The following is a 21,045-nucleotide window of genomic DNA, read 5'->3' on the forward strand; positions in this document are numbered from 1 at the left end:
ATTGCCAGCCTATGATAGTGACACTTGGCTGATGTAAGTTAGTTTACATCACTAGTCTGATTCTTAGTACTGTGTTGCTCTCAGAGCACTGATATTAAACAGTGAGATCACAAAATGAGCTGGACCTCATTGCAACAAAGCAGTAACTTCCTAGGAACACAATTTCCTTCTCTGTACAAAAACTTGTAGTTCACTTTGACCATGACCTACACCTAATTTAAGAATCAGTAAAAAATAAGTATATACTGCAAACCAAATTTTTAAGGTATTTATGGGACACATTGGACAATTTAAGCTTTAAGTTAATTTCTTACTAGTCCTATAAAGGACAGTGCCAACATGACAGCAACCCTTAAAAATGTGGTTTATTGAGTGACAAAGAATTCATATTCACCTAGCATCTGAGATTAGGAAAGATCACAACACCAAAAGCTATGTATAAAAAATTGCAAAGTAGCATCACATTGCTGACAGATCAAAACTTCCAGCTTAAGTGGACACAACCATTTATGCTTCTATGCCTTTCCATACTGTCCCTTGCTCAACTCTTTATTTATATAAAATATTTCATACATCATAAAGTACTGGACTCCTCCATGACCAGAGTGGTTATCTACATGATAGTACAGCAGGAGAATGAATGGACTTAAAATTGCTTGATAGTATCAGTATGCAAGTAATAAATATTGCACTGTTTCATATGTCAACAATACAATGGTTCTTTTTTTCTTTTTAATCCAGAAACATATACATTAATCAGGTGCTTCACAATTTTTTTCTGACCTGAAAACCTTTCCCATTCTTCTGCTTCTCATTCAACATTCCTAAGCATGAAGATGCACAAAACCCTGAGATCAAAGGAAGATTTCCATTGATTTCACTAGTCTTTCAATAGAACTAGAAGAAAAAAAATTATCATAAGTACCTCATAAAACAGTTTAAATTTTTTTAAAAAGTTTAATATTTGAATTTTAATACAGATGGAAAGAAATGTTGCTATTATTTATGTTCCACAAGCCTTCTCCTTGAGATAATTGAAAACATTTTCCCTACTCTTTCTTTCATGGGGACTGTGAAGGAAAAGGAAGAGACGGAAAGATTCTTTTGAAATGCACATCTGAAATCTTGCAGCCCATTACCAAGTCATTAGTGAACATAAGCCTCTGTGATGAAAATTTGCTTAAAAATTGTTAATCTGAACTCAGAAGCTATTTGATTCACAGCAGCAACCACTGCCAATTTGAACTGATTGGTGGTGTACATTCCTAGCTGTATTAGGTTTCCTGTTTTCTTCCAACTAGTTCTATTTAATTCTTCAGATGATTCAGGCTTATCTAAGTTTGGAAGTAACCTAGCTCTATTTTACCAAGGAAGGAACTTTAAAACTGTGCTTTGATTAACTATCTGTGCCCTCCATCTTCTTCAGCCAAATGCTCCATTACAAGCCTGCCACTGTAGCTCATGACTGTGATCAAATATCCCAGTAGAAACTTCTTTAGGCAGGCACAATCAAAACTACATCTCCTGAGCCAATGCACCCAACCAGATTTCATACTGACCTTCCCCCAGGAAACAGAGAACTTTTCTCATAATTTGCATACAGCTGCAAAGTGTTGCTCAGTGCAGTCTTGAAGTTTCCCCCATCAGCTCCTTGCAGCATTTGATCAATAATTTCTAATGGCAAATGACAAGAGTGAGAAAGGCCACCCTGCTAACTGTAAGAATATCATAAAAATTGAGAAATAAACAAGAAATGCCACAAGCTTTCCAGGGAATGTTCCATGACATACTGTTTGTGTTAGACCGCTAATCAGTCTTGATTCTATGATAAATTTAAATACTAATCCCTTCTGAATAGGGATTAAACTTCAGCGTGTAGAGGAGGGATTCATTAGAATTCATCTCATCAAGACACAGCTTGAAAAAAGTTGCACAGCACTTTGTACCTCAGACCTTTCAGTGCTGACAACCAATTGCCAAACTACCACTGAGTGGCTAAAATCAACAAACTGTAACTTATGAATGCCCATATTTTCTCAGTCAGAAACTGATGATGTGTTGTGTTGCTGTCTGGAGAGGGCTATCTTTAGGCAAAATGCTTTCTGGTTAGTTACACTAGACAAACCATCAAACAGTCCTGAAAAAGATGACAATAAGTAAGGGAAATTCAGTGGAGATCACGTTGACAGAGTATGAGCATGAATGTTTTGATGCCCCATCTGTTGATTTATGTATCATTGGCCGACTAATTTCACTATTGTGTGGGCTCACAATAGTGAAATTACTTCATTGATTCAGCATGAATCAGACTATGTATTAATGCATTGCTGGAATGCCCTTTCCCAGGAAACATACACACTCTGAAATAGCTTTGACCTTCTCCAAACCGTATCCATGCAAAGGCAGTGGTGGCTAATGCAAGATGTGGTGCGTGCTTAAAAGCAGTTTCTATTTCTTTAGCTACAGTGTAGAATCAATGAATGTTTTGACCACGAAATTAGAAGGACAAACTCCCCAAACTTTTAGGACTCTTTTCTCAGTGTCAACTAAATTGGCATAGCTTTGATGAACACATGGAGATTTACTGATCACACAAACTGAATATATTTGGAGTAGTCCATGATACACTCTGCTGTTGCAGGCAGAAATGTCCGCAGGCACTCTCAACTAAAATGCTTTGTTTACAGCAAATTGTGCATGGCTATGCAGCATTTTACAGTTCTGCATGCTCTACAAGTGCAATACAGCCATGCTCAGGGACTCTCTCACAAATAACTCCCTTTCGCTGTCTGACAGTACCCCAGCAAAACAGTAGATGAAGAAGGAAGGGCAGAACAAAAGTAACCTTGAGACAGGTCATTATTCACAAGTTTCAGCTTGTAAGGAGCACTTCACAGTCCAAGTCTCATTCATTATAAACAGCAGAAGTGTTAGCTAATTAATTTGAAATGTGTGTAAAAAAATCAAACAAGAATTCAGATGTAGAATCCTAACACTGTCACACCAGCTGGTGTTGACCACTTTTGCAGGGACTGCAAGCTTCAAAATCAATGAGCTGATCTCACTGACCCCATAATGGAGTTGCTTCATCTGGAACATCAGATATTGACCCATTTGGGTTTTGTACCTTTGACACACTCTTCAATATATTCCCTTCTTTTGAAGACAACTTCAGCCTGAAAGTATTCTTTCAAAGAGAGAAAAGCAGCCATACAGTATGCACAATTATGTGGGAAAAAGAAGAAACATCACAGTCTGAAAATTTCCATCCACATCACTGTGAATCTGTTCAGAAGTGCTGGTACCAAGCAGCATGACATGGCTGATGCTGAAGTAAATGGTATTACTAGACTGTAACTTTCATTATTTTAGTTAGATTCCTGTGAAAACCTGAAGATTTTGCACATAGTGCACTGATACAGAATTTCGGCTTTTTCAGTCATATATCACTTATTGTCCCCAAGAATTAAAATTTCATGGTTATTTTCCTTTTCTATGACTCATGACAGAAAGACAGATTCTCTTTGAGGATGGTTAGACAATGTCATGAAAAATGAAATGTACAGCAATGTCAAATGTTAAAAAAACCAAACAAAACAACCCAAAAACCACTGGGAAAAGTGCACGTATGGAAACCTAGACAAGTTACCTCCAGAGATCTTGGGATTACTGGGCACAGGTAGGGATTCTATGTTTTGAGTGTCCTCTCCAGAATATCTGTTTCACTCAAGACCATCCCTACATCTGGATGTTACATACAATTTTTAAGAGAATTCAGTCAAACGTTATGATATAATTTCTGCTTCAATGTTTTGAAGACTTTTTCTCATAAATTCTTAAAATAGAAAGCATAAAAACTCCCTATCTTGAGAAGACATCTTTAAAGGAAACTTATTATTGAAAGAAGTGTTGATTTAACATGAAAATCAGTCTCACAAAGCTTGCACTGAACTTACCTTCTAGGGTGCTAAAGCTAAAACTAGCTTTTCACAGAAATAGCAGCTACAAAACTGCAAGCGCCCGTAAATACTACCTGCTCTGGACAATGTACTGGCACATTATCTACCCTACAGATTCAGTGACAATAAATGCCCAACTGAGGGCATGAAGAAGAAAGTCTAGGAAAGGTGTTCTAGCTGGCAAGTGCAGGGCAAAGGGTCTGCTCTGTCTCAGCACTGAAATCTGACCATGGCTGGCTTGTCAAATATTGTCACAAGTCAGCTTTGAATTTGGACCTTGTGGTTTATTCAAATTGTGGCTAATCACACAAGAGACAGACAAGAACAATAATTTCTTCTGCAGTAAAGTCAAGCTTTCTCTTGTTATCAGAGATGAATTCTAAAAGAATGTCATGCTGATTGTACTTTCTGTTTCTCCAGTTGTCATCATATAGTTCTAGTGTCTAGTGTCTTTCAAAAAGCACACATATGAAATCTTGTACAAGTTTTATGCTTGAAATTTGATGAATTTTTTAGACTACTTTGAACATAGGTTTTTTTACAACATAGGAAAAATTACTGTAGTAATTATTATACATATTTAATATTAATACATCATACATATTCATGCATGACACATATTTCATATTAATACATCATATATATTAACACATTATACATATTTAATATTAATTATATAAAATAATTATTGTAGTAATGGTAGGGTGAAATTTAGCATATGAGAGTGAACTTTCAACAGAGACTTTCTTGCTAAGAAATTGGTTCAAAAGGGGAGTTATATAGCCATATATATATATAGCCATTATATATATATAGCCATAATATATATATAGAGCCATTATATATATGTATCTGAAATCCTACAATATCCTACATTAGCTTAGTGAAAAAAGCTCTGTAAGATTATCCAGCCTTTCTCTGTGCTAATACAAGATGACAATATTCTTGAGAACCTCGCCAGTTCAATATTAAATTATTTATATGTAGAAAACTCTCCCATACTCTTGGGAGACTTGCAACCCACCAGATGTCACTTCCAGAGCAGTGTTCCTGATCCTGATCCTTCTCCTAGCTTCATTCTAATACCCTTAAATTAGTTATGTTTGAACACCTGTGAGTAACAATTTCAGTTCTGTGACAGTAGTTACAATATCAATTGATCATAAATGGTTTGAGGTTTTTTTATCATTTGGCACTAATTCCGTCAAGCTATATACAAGAAGCTTGTCAATTCTTCCTTGTAATCCTCCTCTTTTTGTCCTGCTGATCTTCAAGCTGTTATTTTCAAAATTCACTTCATATAGCAAGTAAGTTTCCCAAGGTGCCTGTGACTACAGACCTGTAGCCACTGTAAGGTATTTAGAATTATTTTCTCTATGAATATTCCCATGTGTGTAGGTCAAAATGCATCATATTTTGGCTGTGTGTTTTTCCCGATTAAAGCATGGCTAAGCATCTAATCTGTTTTGCAATGGTCAAGGTGTTCTGCCCCACCACTAAATTATCTTGGAACTAAAACCTGTGGAAGTGGTTAGAAGCACTCAGAAAAGCAGCAGACCACTCAGGTGGCTGCACTCTTTCCTCAGATCTTATGAAAACCTTTTGTTTTCCATCTGATGGTAGAAATCTGAAAGGAAACTCTGCAACACCCTGTATTTTCTGTCCACACATGATTATTACTTCTCTTGCCTTTTCTTCCTTGCACAGCTCCTGCTGGGCTGTACTGTACTGGCCATTTCCATGGAAGAGGAGTCTCCTAAGCCAGTCTTTGCTACCAGCAACATCACAGCTCTCCTAGTTCAGATAAATACTGCATACAGGCAGTACCACAGCTATTATTAAAAAGGGGTTGGGACACAGAGGTGAAGCTATGTGCCATGGTGGCAAGGTGAGGTTTAAGAGTTTCACTCTTTCCTATCTGTGTTCCTCTCCTTGTGACTAATACACACCACTTGCTCTGCAGGGACTGAGATCCTGATCACACTAGGAAATGGACTGGTACAGTACCCAGCAATAAGCATTTACCCAGCTATATTACATTTACTTACTCATGTAAGTATCTAAAAAGGGAAAATCTCCAGCTGGGTGGGGACAGGACTGGCACTAGAGTTGCAGCTTGGCATCTGCAGTGTGCCATTCCTAATAATGGCCTGAACCACCTCTGGGTGGAAGTCACAGCCCTTCTGGTGTGTGCTTTGCCCATTATACAGGTAATACACAAACATTGAAACATGAAACATGAAACAAAGAGTTGCAAAGCAAAGTGTGAGCAAGTCTAATCTGAAGAACATAAAAGGAAAAAGTGTATGTGCCTGAAGTAGAGACCTGGAAAGGAGAAAGATATTTTCAATCTAGCTGTTTTCTTGGTATTTTGACTGTGTAAGAGATCTCAAAGGGTGCCTTTTCCAAGTATTTGTCCACTCTTTGTGAAGCCCATATATACGTATTGTATTCACACTACTGTTTCACTGGTTTACTGGCAAACCTAAAAAGGTTTATGCCCAAATCTACATGTTTTACAGTAGATTATTTTACAGCTGAAATTGCTGACAGTGATTAAGTTTATTCATGATTGGTTTGTAAATGCTTCTGAATTTGCCACATGTTAGAAATTCAGGCTGAAGTGTTAAATTTTTTTTTTAAATTTTTTTTTAAATTATATTCATGAACAAGACATGCTTGCTTCAGCAAGATTTATCAAAGGACAAGTATATGTCTTCACTCAAGTTAAAAACAGACTGTCAGCTATAGAAAAAATCAAACCATATGGGAATTCCATCTTTAATACCAGGCCAAGAAAGATGGCAGATAGGGAAGTATACACTTTTTGCCAGTCTCACATTTTTCAGGACATGGGGAAAACATGCTTTCATGTACAGTGAAATCACAACATATTTAAAAAAAAAATCTTCAGTTTGAAGACAGTCAATAGAGAGTTTGCAGCTAAGACATAAGTGCTGAATGAAGCTGGGGTCTGGGTGGAAAACAGATAGCATCTGACTGTGTAATTAAGGTACACACATGAGGCAACATCTGCTGGGTTGACCCTGTCTGAATGCCAGGTGCCCACCAATGCCTCTCCTCAACTCATCAGGGTAAGAAAGATAAAACAAATAGGTAATGGGTTGAGATAAGGAGAAGGAAAGAGCACTCACTGATGCCCACCATGGGACAAACAGACATGACCTGAGGAAATTAATCACCCATATATTGTCAAATCAGAGAAGAGTAATAAGAAATAAAACCGTGCTGTCTCTGTCTCTGCTGCTGCTTCCTCCTAGTCTGGAAGACTCCTCACACTCCTTCCCTGCTCCAGTGTTGGAGACAGTCCTCTATGGACTTCTCCAGTGTGAGTCCTCCCAAAGGGTTGCAGCTCTTCACAAACTGCCCTAGATGTCCTTCCTGTGGGGCAGCAAACCTGCTCCAGCATGGGCTCCTATCCCAATGGCAGGAACCTACTACAGCATGGATTTTCCATAGCATCACAGCCTTCTTCAGGCAGCCACCTGCTCTGGTGTGTGGTCCTCCAGGGGTTGCAAGTGGATCTCTGCTCCCCCTTGGGCTTTCATGGGCTGCAGGGATGCAGACTACCACACCCTGGTCTTCACCAAGGGTTGCAGGGGAATCTCTGCCCCAGCACCTGGAGCACCTCCTGTCTGTACTCTGCTGACCTTAGTATATGCAGGGCTGTTTCTCATGCTCCTCCCCTCTGCTCCAATCTTTTCCCCATAAATACATTATCCCAGAGTTACTGATTCTGGTGTTGATGGGCATAACCAGAGCAGCAGTGGTTTGCCTTGGAGCTGTCTGGCACTGGCTCTACAGGACATGGGGAAAGCTTCTGGCATCAATTCAAGGGAGCCACCATTTTCAGCCCCCCAGAACCAAAATCATGCCATGTAAAACCAATATGAATGAATTAATAGTGCACATGCCACTTTTCTCTAGCACTTTTCCTTTCTTCACTTAAGTGTCCTGTAATTAATTGTCCACAATTGTCCAGTTGTGTTGTAATTAACATCTGTATGAGTCCAAGGCTTGCATCCTTCCCTCAGTGTTGTGAGAAGACATCCTTTCCTGATTTTCTATTTTCCACCTGGCACTCTTCTTTATACAATTATGGTACTTCAGTGGTAAAACTTGCCTTTACAAAGCTAGAGGTTGCTTTTACTTGTGATATCTCCAGCCTTCAGTGCATTTTCTGCATTAGTGATGGAGAACTATAGCAGAGCATAACATTCTTGAAGATTGCTCTCAGTTTGTCTCAAAGAAACACTGGAAAACACATCCAAAAGATGAGGATATAAGAGTATTTGAATAATTTTGTAACTTCCACACTTCTGTGCTATCCAACGTGAATGATTTTTGCAGACACACAGCTCTTAGTTCAACAGCTTCACTGAAGTCTCAACATGCTTCTAGTTAAGATGCTTCTACAGCTTAGAAGAAGACAGTACTGGAAAGGTGTTTTTGCTGGGTGAATTTCTGTGTTGCATTCACCACTTATATTTAAGTATCTTAAGCACAGTTTATTATTTCTGTAATACTTCATTTTAATATGGGGCTTTTTCCCACTCATGCTATTCCTTGGTCAATACTAAGACGTAGCACAACATCTATGAATTTAAAGCCAGACTATCTATCCAGACTCAGTCAGCAATGTAGTGTTGCAATGAAATATGTACAATGCCACTCTTCAGAAGGCTTATAATACAGTGGCAATACTACAACACTTATTAAGTTTCTGGGACAGCTCATTTTTGTTCCTCAGAAAAAAAGACTGTTTCTCATCATCATTGTGAAACTGCATGATTTTGGAGAAGAAATACTGCCCATTACTAATGATAAAGCATTTGCTTTGTCAGTAACTGACAAAACTTATTACTATGATTAATAACTGAATTGTTATTAATAACGGTCTCATTGTTATTGTTATATGTAATCTATTGAATAATATTGACAAATATTGAAAAATATTTACATGTAGAGAGAATCTTGGAATATCTATGGACATGAGAAAATTTGTAGCAAATAGCAGACAATGCTGTTAAGAGATTTTTTTTCCCTATACGACACAGAAAGTAATATAAAAGGAATGAGGTGAGAGTTTGATTTGCTTTCAGTGTGATACATTGGCAAGAAATTTGATAAAATATTGTAGGGTTTTTTTTAAACACCTCAGCTTTATTTCTGGGAATGCAACCTTGCAATTGTGGCATTCACAAAAGCACTGTCACTCAGTTCTATAGCATTGTTAAAAATATGAACCTAGGTAGTAGCAGATATTTTTCATCACATCTCCTGGATCCTTAGCTCCTTATTGTGGTGCCAAATGCACTCAATATATCAGTGGGATAGTCAGAGGTTAAATCAGCTCTAATTTTTTGCAACTTAGTCACTTGCCTATTCCATCTCCCATATTACCAATGTTTTCATCTTCTCAAACCACTTAAAAACATTCCTTAAAATGATCCTTAAAGGAAAGCCAGTGCAAGCATCTAATAAATAATATTGAAATGACTATTAGTACAGAAAAGTGAAACTCCTAGGACTGAACCCATAAATATCAGACTTTCATATACAAGAATGTATGTATCTACACGTAGGAGTGGGGAACAAAGTGACACGGACCCCCTTACATATCCAAAGGAGATCACTTAATTGAAGAAATCCTTTCTTTTTATACCTTTAATTTACACCTACCAAAAATAAAACCAAACTGAGGCAGAACAGAACAGACCTGAACAGAACAGAGAAAGGACACCCATTGGCTGGCCCAGCTACAGTGCTCCTGTCCAGGCGTCCTGCCACCCAATCAGCTTCCTGCTCATATGCTGTCCGCACATCCTTCCACCCAATCAGCTTCCTGCTCATCACTGTGCATGTGTTCCTCCAGCCAATCAGAGTCTCACTTCCAGCTGTCACTCAGCTGACTCACTCCTCACTCATCGCTGCATCCCACCCCTCAACCCTCCCATCTCCCCCTGTGCCTTCCCTCAGGGCATTGCGATGGGCCCCAACAACTTCAGCAATTATAACCCCATATCCCACATCTGCACACTACTTGGAGAGAAAAAGGTATGCATCTCGTTTCTCCCTCATTTCAGTGTTCTTATTTATAGCATCCAATGGGTAGATTCTTCAGTCAATCTGAAATAACTAAAAAAAGTTAGTCTCACTATTCCTTTCCCTAACAACCATAGAATAAGGCAGCCAGAGGCTTGCTGGTGGTACAGAAGGTGGCTAAATTACTTGATTTTTCTGGTTAGAAACTACCCAAGGAACACCATAAGTCCTTGAGAACATACTGTGTGGAGTTCCTTTTGCTTCATTAGAAGGAATTAAAGGCATTGGTATTATGTCTATAACAGCTCAAATACTTTGACTTCACTAATTAACATTTTTCTACTTTTTTCATCCAACTGGAAAAGCCAGAAATCTGTTTTAGCAGAATCGAGCCTGATTGTATCTCTTTCATTTGTAAATCCTTGCCACTGTTAGCATGCAAGCTTGAAACTTCAAGTGTCAGAAAAGTACTCAGAGGAAATTATTTAAAGTGAATTCATTACTTAATGTAAAAGGGAGTTATAAATTTCTGTAAGAAGATTAATAATTTCCTCATTAACTATCTGGTTTTGATTTCAAATGCCATGAGCTCTGTCTCTTTCAGGATACAAACAGACAACTTTAAGAAAAGAGAAATATCTCCATATCCTCTGTGCAACTTTTTCAGTTCCCTGAACACAACATATATTTACTACAAGACTGGACTGAACCCACGTGGGACCATCAACTGTATGTAAAACTGTCTAGCTTTTAATGAGTTGATTGAATAATAAGCTGAGCTGATTGAATAACCTAATAATGTACAAGAGATGCATGATACAGATAAGTTAGCAATGATTCTTATGTTCCTACTTTTGAAGAAAGTTTTAAGATTCCACTACAGAATTATGTAACCAATGACGTCACACAAAAAGAAAACTACAGAAGCCTTTAATGCAAGGAGAATGGAATACAAGTAAGGTGACAAAAAAATCCTTTTTGCCTAATGTCTGACAGCTTAACCAAACAGTATTAAATACCTTTATATAAGTATTTAATTCTAGATATATGCACAAAGTGTATCTAATCTGGCTTTTTTTGAACTCTGGTAATCACTGAGTTTGAGTTACCGTGACAGCCACTGACCATCAAACACTTCCCATTCTCTAGCAGTTTTCCATTTCCTACTTTTTTATCAAAGGAGTATATTGTAAGAACCTACACTTTGCCACCGCAGATATCCCGGATAAGAGTATCTTCACTCTAGAACCCAAGAGCAGGTTTACTTGGCTGCATGCACACCACTGCTGTCATGTTCCCCTTTTCTTTGAATCACCTTAGAGCTACCTTCACACTGGGAACTCTGGGGACACTGAGACAAGAATAGAGCAGAGTGTGACTGTGTGCTGCTGCATTCAAAAGATTGACTCCATAGAAAACCTGTAGAGAGTTGGGGACAGACAATTAATCCCCATTTTAGGAGGTGGAAAATAGGTACAGGGAAGGATTGGGGACATTTCCCAAGTATGATTAGATACTCCCTCTGAATTCAGTGTAAGGTTTTTGTTTAAATAGGATGTTTTCTCTCAAGCCTGTTGGTTTAAATTCTTGGAACATTGGACCATGCAATGGTCCTAGTTTTATAAAATCCTAGTTTTACAAAATTATCCTAGTTTTACAAAATCAAGTGGACACCTGTAAAAGTGATTAATCTGAAATATATGGAACTCCATAACCAAGAAGTTACAGGGGAATTGGAGGATGTTGAGAAGTCTCATCCTTTTTTTTCTTTTTTATCTCTTTACTTATGAAGCAATAAAACAGTGGACTATTGAAACTGATTTATCTGGAATCCACCAGATTACTAATACAAGCTATATCAGGCTGCTGTCTTAAAAAAATGATAAATATTAATGAGAAAACAAATCAAAAAACCTAAAACACGCAAACAAATTATAGTCTTCAGTATTGGACTTGATGATCTTGGAGGTATTTCCCAACCTTAATGATTCCATAATTTTTTGTTAGATTACATTTAACACCAAATAATAATTAAAGCAGCATGTTTAATATCAAGTTCACCTTTGTGTCCATGTTGCAGACATTGCTAAAACCAGGTCATGTATAAATGTGAGGTGTAAATTATTTTGGATAAGTGACACTTGTAACAATATCATAAGGATGGTATTTCTGGCAATTAGTGGAGATTATTTTAAGTGGGAAGTAAAGGTGACAATCTGGTTGTGCTTAAAGCATCAGATGATTCACCCTCAAACTGAGTAAACATGGGCAGATGTTTCTGTAACGTTTTCCAGTGTGAGGGCATGCCACTGAAGTGGGGTAGAGGACACTGACTGTCACAGAAGGCAGGGCCATGATGAGAATAAGCTTAGTGTCTGAATAAATATGATATTCATTACCACGCCATGGATGTGCTTGTACAGAGCTTGTGGTATCTGGTATTAGAATTATTAATGAGAAGGCAAATGGTCTGTGCAGGTCATGTGGCTATATCAGAAAAATATTGACATTCACTAACAATTTCTTTGTATTTTCTCATCCCATGCAAAAGTCTTTTGCTCAAAAGACAAAAAGACACCAGATTTTTCTTCACCCTATTAATTTTGTTGGAGAAGTACACATTTTGTCACATTCATCTTGGCACTTATATCTTCCACTCTACCTGGAAGCAAGGAGATAATTTTCTATGGTGTCTGGTCTCTTTTTGATTTGAAATACTTCTCTACCTCTTTCATGTAATGCTTAATAAATTTATATAAAAATCTTTTTCATGTAGTAGAATGCATTTGATCTCCAAGAAAATTATTCCTTAGTACCTCTGTTGAAAAATAGTAAAATCTAGATGCCTTTTGAAAGATTGTTCTGCTTTGCTGAAAAGTAAATGGAATTTTTTTAAAATTAGAGCTCTAACAGCTTCTTGCTAAAAATATATGTATCTATATGCCTGTGTGTGTGTAGGGGGAAAAGAGTTTTTTTATTGTTACACTGGAAGATTGTCTTGGTTTAAGAATGTTTTTCCCAATTTTTTTTTCTCCAGACAGCAAGGATCACATGTTAAGACAAGAACAATTTACTGGAAACAACAGTGAGGTAAGAAAACAATCAGTGGCAGCAACAATATTAATAACAAAAGTGTACAAAAGAGAGAGTGATTCCCACAAAAACAGTCACCAATTTTCACCCAACCACAGCCATGCCAGCCCTCTATTCCCTCTGGCTTGGGGCTGCTGCCCTGCTACCCTGACTGCTCTGTCCACCCTGCTTGCTTCACTGGAAGAAGCAGGAGAATCCCTTCCCCTGCCTCTGGCAATGCTGTGAGGTGGAATAGAATAACCTCTGTTGCTACAGCAAGAATTAACCTTGTTCTGGCCAGAACCTAAGCAGAGGTTACGCTGTTAAGGTACAAAAAAATGGATTGACGAGACCTATTGTTTATTTGGTTTAATGTTGTTTTTTGCTTAACTTTTCCCACATTGCTCCCAATGTATTAAAATAATTTTTAGGGTAAAATGGACAAGTTCTAGCTAGCAATGTTCCTGATTACCACACCAGTTCAGAAGACTAATTAGCTCTATTAATTTTTCTAATCCAGAAGGATATAAAAGGTTAAAGAGGTAGAGAGAGAGAGAAAGAAATAGGAAGACAGGTGCAGGGGGCTGGGAAAGAGAGTGTGAGAGGGATTAGGGAGAAAGCTAGTCACCACCATGTGAATGCCATGGTGTCCAGCTTCACCCAGGTCTTCTCAGTGATGGGGTTTTCCAGAGTTGCTCTTTTGAGGGCATCACATTTTTACAATACAAGTCCCAGGTATCCATGGGGCGTAGATGCTGTTCCCACAACTTGGTCTAGCATGTGTATAAGGACCTGCTTCCTTCCCCACATTTTGCCACTGTGTGAATTTTTGTCAGGATAGGTTACCCAGATCTGCCTCACTGGGCCAGAAATAGCATCTTCCTGTTTTTGCCATCTATACTTGCCACAAGGTCTCACATGGGAATTCTTTGTCTGCTAGTTTATCTTATGGGAAGTCACTTCTGTGACTTTGACAGTGTTTTGAATGTAATAGGATGCAGGTAACTGCATTCTATTGCAGAAAAAAGGCTGTGCACTGGTAAAGTATGTGTGCACAAAGCTTATAGGCTGCTCTGGCATTTGCACTGAGGGTGAGTACAGGAACTATCACTGCTGGAGTACTACACAGACAAAAACATCTGTGAGCATTAATTATACTACTTTTCTGTTCCAGGGAATGACTCTCCTTCCATGTGTCCTGTTTTACATCTCACAAGTTTGGAAGAGACAAAACTGATGAAAAAAAGAAGTAGAAATACGGTTGGACCTGTATAACACCTGGATTTTCATTTGGGGGCTGCCAAGTTAATGACAAACATGACAGAATCTTTCATGGAGAATCACTCATCAAATATTATCTCATCTAGTCCAGTAAAATGCAAACTGTGAAAGAGGGTATTCTTGTAAGAGGAGATGATTTATTCATTTATTTATTTGAGGTCAAGTGTTGACTTTGAAATTTTGCCACTGGTAATGACTGGAAGACACAAATTTAGAGTCCCGTAGTATTATTAGAGCTTTGTGCTTAGTTGTGGCCTTCTCTAGAAGTTGTGGAGAACGTGATTTGCATGTGGATAAATGCCACAACTCAGTCTAGGAACTATGAGGTTTATTAATGAATATTGTGAAAGAAAGGCTGTTTTTCAGAAAAATAAAACCTTTTCGTTGGATATAGTTTGCTTACTTTTTTTCCTCCCAAACTTAGAGGCTTTTGCTTTGTGCTATTTTGTGTGCAAGTACATTTAGCCTTTAGATATGTAATCTATATTTTTACAGTCTGTGAGTTTGATGCAGTCAAATCCATGGCCTTGTTCAGTTCCTGCAGAAGCTAATGAGAGAATTGGCTCCAGAGGGATTGGAATAGGGTACAGAGGCATTTACACTCTAGACAATTAGTTGCTGTTCTCTTTCACCAAATTATATCTTGAAAAACTGTGGAAAAAATTCTGATTCCATTTAAATCATTGTTAAATCTCACTAGGACCGAGATTTGACTCAGTGTAAATCAGAAATGATATAAAGAAAGAGCAGTGAGGAGAAAGAGCAGCAACACACAGCTTTGTGTATAGCACTGCTAACCATTTCAAAGCACTAACAAAACGGTTATCTCACTTCTGTACCGGAAGAAAAGAAGCACTAAGAATCGTGTCAGTGTTTAAAAGGACTATAAACTTTGTTTCTGCCCTTGTCAGAAATCATTTGTACTCGTAAAATTTTCAAAACTTTCCCTTGAGTTTCTTAAGAAACAAAAAAAAAAAAAAAAAAAAAGCCATGTAAAGTATTTGCTGACTCTGCCTTCTTTTTTAGTTGTACACCCTTGAGGTGTGTTAGTGAGGCTGTTAAGCTGGAATGTTAAGTGTAGCCTTGAAGAATATGAAGAGCAGTAAGTCTGCATGATTGTGGTGTATTGAAATTCAATCATGTTTGAGCAGAAAGGATGGATCAGTGCACAAATCATTTAATTAATGAACACTAAATCTTTCCAAAAAATGCTGGACTTTAAAATGAAAGAGAATGCTTTAGGGAAAGAAAGAGACGGATTTAATGCATTTCTTTTTGGAGATCTTTCAAGACCATCTCTGAAGATCTAATATCAACACTGTTACAATTTCAGAACTCATTTCTTCTGCCTACTGTTTTAAAACTGTACTTCTAAATACAAAAAAAAAAAGATATGTAATCTCTCAGTTGTAGCTTCTCTTTTATTGAACTAAAGGCTTAAATGGCACAAGGGCAGCAATTATGCCATCCAAACCCATTGTGATAGGGGTGACTGTAAAGCAGGTTGGAAAATGGCAAGAGATATCAAAAGTGGCAGAAATTGTTTTCCATTTATTTCTTTATTTTTCCATGGGGTTTTTTTGGATCTTGGGATTTAGAAAACTGTCTTGCTATGCCTTTTCCCTTGGGGCAATTATACCCAATGGAATAGGAAATGCATTTTGGGACAATAGCAGTGCAGTAATAGTCACTAATAGGCATGCCACATATTCGTAGTCACATTTTTGGTGCAGGTCTTGAAAGAGCTAGAAATTTGTTTTGAAGTTGATTTTATTAGAACTTGTTTTTTCTAGGTGACCTTTTTGTTTAGGCAGGACAAGTTACTTATAAATATTTTGAGGCACATTTGACAGAATGAACAGTATTATCTATCATACTACTTTTAGAGGAAACTTATTTCAATGCTTATGGCAAATTAAAAATGTGTTAATTTCTTTGAAGCGATGGCACAAAAATTAGCTCTTTTCAGGTGATTAATCTTATTCTTTTTGATAATGTCTGCACAAAAGGTGTGGTTTTTAAAAATTGGAATTTACAAGCAGTCAATGGGCCTAGGACCTAGGATACGGGAGAGCTGTATGGTACAAACAAAACATCCTCACAATATATAATATTAAACAAAACTTATCCTGCTCCTACTCATTGTAAGAAAGATTTTTACTATCTCCAGGGATGGAGACTCCACAATAACTCTGGGCAACCTGGACCAATGTTTGGTCACCCACACCGGCACATTGTAGCGAAATGTGCAAAGAAGCGAGTGCTCATCTGCCTCACTGAAGTCCACACCCCCAAAAATGCCTTCTGGATTTCAGGACTGGGAGTTAAATTGTGTGAGAATTTAAGACTGATAAAGGTGGGACTGTTGTTCAATTACCTCGTGTCTAAGGCGATGTAACTTCTTGGGGAAGAAGAAGGTACCCACAAGAAAAGCCAGACACTCCAGTAGTGTTGAAAATCAGCTCTGTCTGCATCTGGGTAGGGGAGGCTGTAGCCCACAGGCTCATTTACAGAGACTGGGTTTGAACACACACTCCTCCACAGATAAGCTGTGGTAAGAGAGTTTTTGGATGTGTGATGGTGAAGCCTTTGGTCCACTTAAGACAGAAGAGATGAACATCCACCTCTGGAAGCTATAAGCAGACACTGTGGAGATGGAACGGTGCTTTTTAAGAGTCCAGATGTTCTCCTTTACAAAAAACTGTCTCATCTATAAAACTCACAGCCACCCTGAGAAGGTCACATTTACACAAAACATTCACACAGGAGGTAGCTGGCACATCTTAGAAGGTGACATAACCCACTGGAGAAGCCCAGAGTGCCCTCCAGACTCATTCCTGAGGCCTTGCACCAGAGGCCTGTGCATGATCCAAGTGTTCCAACAGATCCACAGTCTGCTGCAAAAGATAGCATAAAACTTCCCCCCGCCCTGAGGACATACTTGGGCATTCCCATTGTACCTGAACATATATTAACCTGCTGAATTCTGTGTTTTGTGGGACCTCCATCACCAGAAGACCAGAAGAGAACTAATGGGACACCACTGGATCCACAGGGGTGCTGATATCTTTCTACTTAATTGGTCTCTCTCCCTGTGTCTTTATTTTTCCTGTTTCTTGCTATCTCTTTCTGTCTTAGAAAATATTTACTATTAAATAAAGCCCACACTATTGACTTTGACATGTGGTCTTATTTGTACCTGAATTTGTACAGAATCTCTCTCTAATGACTGTAACAATTTCATCATAAAAACTTTTTGGAAACAGGAGGGACACTTCACACACTTGGTCTTTTGACTCCTAAGATAAATGTCTGTGAACATAGTTTGTCTTTGAAAGCTTGAGAGTTTGGTGACTCCAAATAACATTTTCTCTGCATCTTAATTCTAATTCAGAAAAGTCTCTGCATTTTATATGGCTTAAATCTCAACTCAAGTATCTGAAATATCAAGTATCAAGTCAGGTATCTGAAACACTAAATATTCGAAACAAACCAATAAACTGTATCCCTTGTCCTCCTGGATTGGCATCTTCCACCTAACAATGTTATTATTTTGGAGTCCAGGAGTTAACCTCAACTGAGAAAACTTTTTACATTATTGATATTTACCTAATTTGGTACTTTGAAAGCACCATGCTCCAGTCCAGGATACTACTACAGTAAAATAAATTACCATAATCTCTACAGTAGTCAAAGCTTAGTGAACCATTAAAGACAAACCAGCTCAATGAACCAGGCAGCAACAACAAAATAAATGTACACTGAAAGCATGCCTAAGGCAACAACAGCTTTTTTTTCTCACTCCCATCTCTGCTACTGACTTTGTAACAAAGGGCAAAAATGTCCAATAGTTTATTTGTTGGCTTTCCTGTCCGGACTTCCAAGACTTTCAGCCAAATTTCCAGCATAGCCTCTTGGTTTGACAGTCTCCACCTTAAGTTAAGTCTTCTGCAAAAGTACTGATTTCTTTCAATTTCATTTCATCAGATGATGCATGGAGGATAAATTTCTACCTCTGATAATGCTATTTTTGTGTACGAATCTGACTGTGAACATGTATATGATGTATTTGCCTACTTACCACATAAAAAGGAGTTCCATTTAAGACATTATTGTTGTGGCTCTACTGCACTGACCAGAGTGGAAGACCCTCTTGGGTAAGTTCAGAAAACTGCAGTTTACAGCTCACTGAGCTTGCATCCTTCAAACCTAGGTCTTCTTTAGTCTGTTTAGTCCAAATCTAGCCAGTGTAGAAATATGACAGGCAGGCATGGCATATTTGTGGCTATGATGGAAATAGCCATCCATAGAAAATTTCCAAACTCTTTAATAAATGGCATCCATCATTAAGGCCATCTAGAACTGACTGAACATAAAGTCATTGGTCAGTATGAGAATTCATATCACATTTTCTGTAAACTTGCTGCCATTACCATTAGGGAAAGGATATGCCTTTTGTCCAGGGGCATCCCATTTGAAGAACAAAAAAAATCTCATTACCTTATCTGCTCATCAACAGGGATGTTCTGAGTTCTTTGGTTGTGAGTACTTTACCATCCTTGAGAAAAATGGAATTAGATTTCACTGAGATGTACGTGAATACTGACTAAACTGATGAAATGTGGGTAGGGTGTAATCAAAGCCTGTGAAATGATGAGCTCTACTTCCTTCTCTCTCACAAGAAGTTTGCCTTTCCTGCTAGTCACACCCAGTACCAAGGCTGGCCATCAGTGGCACTGGAGGAATGCTGAGCAGTAGCTGGAGGTGCAGAGCTGAATGGCCCCGAAGTCTTTGCTACACTCCGAATTTCATTTCCCTAAGTAGCCAAATAAGAAATTACTTATTTCATAACGTAACAGATGAACTCAGGTGAACAATGGGTTCTTGCTCTCTCCTGGGATGTCTGCAATGTGAATGCCAGACTGGTACGCCTATTTCCTATGTCTTTCCTGTTCAGGCAGTGAATACAGGAGAGTTCTACCACTTCATAAAGAAAGAAAAGACAATTTCAGCTGCTCAAGTTTCAGAGCAGAGCTTGAAAATACAGAGCAGGTAGAGTCCAATGGCTCAAAAATCAGATGGCAAATATACTAATGCTGACTTAGCTATGATTTTAAAGGCTTCTTATTTTAAGCTGAAAGCCAAATGTGAGACAGAGCATGGGATGCTGCTTTTGTGTTATGCTTTCATCTTCAGGGCTTCACAGATGATGCAATGGCAATTGATATGGAGATACATGACTTTTGGCGTTATTGATCACGTCTGCACTATCAGACATGATCAATAAGCTAACTGGCAAATGCCTAGTCCCAGAATGCATTAGGTTTTAGCAAGCAGCACAGTCAGAACAACTTGGGGGTACTTTTGGTTTTGGTTTAGGAGAATCACAAGGGGTTTATTGGGTTCTGTTTTTTAAACTAGTATTACCCAACAGCCATGAGAAGATAAAAATTAAATTCAAAAACAAGTTACACAAGTGTCAAATCTTTGTCTCAGTGTTCCCCATATTTTAAAGATGAAATTTTGTTTATCCATGAGTCTCTTCTCTACATGTTCTCACTTGGTTTTTGACTTGAAGGACATCTGAGAACAATGTGGGGGAGTAAGACAGAGCCAGCTGCTTGTGGCAAATAACTTAAAGCATCAAGAGTTAGAAGTAAAAATAACAATGAGGCTGCCGTGTTCAAGCTATTAGCAAAGAAGGCCAAAATTGGACTTTCACTGAAGTCAATGCATCCCTCAAAAAGGCCAGTGTACAATTTTACCTGGTGTGTATTTTTAGTTATTCACAAAAGCTTAATATAAACACTGTGTACATTTATTGTGTACAATCACTTGCAAAAACCCCCCATATGACCTAGTACATTTCCAGAAGATTGCATGGATACATTAAGTTCATACTTGAAGAATGAGTTCTGTGCTTAATAATATTTTTCAGAATATATAAAAATACATGTGAACATTATTCTACCCACAGTGTCAATGTTGTTCTGCACATAGTAGCTCTCAGAAAAAGCATAGGTAGCAAAACTTCATTTCCCCAAAATGCACTTCAATATATTTTAAGTATAAAAACCTAATTTAAAATAATGTCAGCATCTTTTGCCTGTAGAACACGAGGCTCAGCATCTTTAAATTATTTAAGAGTTCCTTAGAGAGTCAGTTGTGCTTATAATGTCAGATTTGCTGAAAGAAATGGAAAGAGCAAAGCAAAGTGTTGAATAAGGACTTCCTGTGTGATTTTACCAAGTTATTTTTTACTGCCTGTAATTGAAGCAGCATTCACACCTCACACCATTTTAGCCAAAAATATATGTTGTATAACTGCAACTTGTTTTACTTGGTTTTGTTTCTATTTTTTTTTCCTGTTTTATAAATAGAGTAGCTCTACTGAACTGCTCTTTTCACCATTGGGACCCATTCACAAATAAATACAAACTCTATCAAGACTCAATTGAAAGCACACTTGTAAAGAGGCTTACAGGTTCTATGTATGTCTCCTCCAAAAAGGAAAAACACAAACTATAAAGGAAAGAGTGTACCGTTATCATCTCTGACATATTTTGTTTCCCTTATTGTGATAGAAGGACCAGAGCTAATACTCATAAAGCCCCCTTAACAGTTTCTATTCAAACAAATGAATATATTCAAATAAATGAATGGCAGG

General features: G+C 37.9%; 1 protein-coding gene across 1 annotated transcript in view; it reads left to right on the top strand.

Moving 5' to 3' along the window:
• LOC107198402 overlaps nucleotides 1-14,767 on the top strand; it is a 35,336-nt gene extending 20,569 nt beyond the window's left edge. Inside the window, exons 3-6 of the mRNA XM_033511392.1 lie at nucleotides 9,856-10,037; nucleotides 10,630-10,754; nucleotides 13,063-13,115; nucleotides 14,272-14,767. Coding sequence (XP_033367283.1) covers nucleotides 9,856-10,037; nucleotides 10,630-10,754; nucleotides 13,063-13,115; nucleotides 14,272-14,334 — 423 coding nt within the window. The 3' untranslated portion in view covers nucleotides 14,335-14,767. The remainder of the gene's footprint in view (nucleotides 1-9,855; nucleotides 10,038-10,629; nucleotides 10,755-13,062; nucleotides 13,116-14,271) is intronic.
• Nucleotides 14,768-21,045: the final 6,278 nt, after the last annotated feature.

This window comes from Parus major, chromosome Z (assembly GCF_001522545.3).
Source record: "Parus major isolate Abel chromosome Z, Parus_major1.1, whole genome shotgun sequence".
NCBI classification, from domain to species: domain Eukaryota; kingdom Metazoa; phylum Chordata; class Aves; order Passeriformes; family Paridae; genus Parus; species Parus major.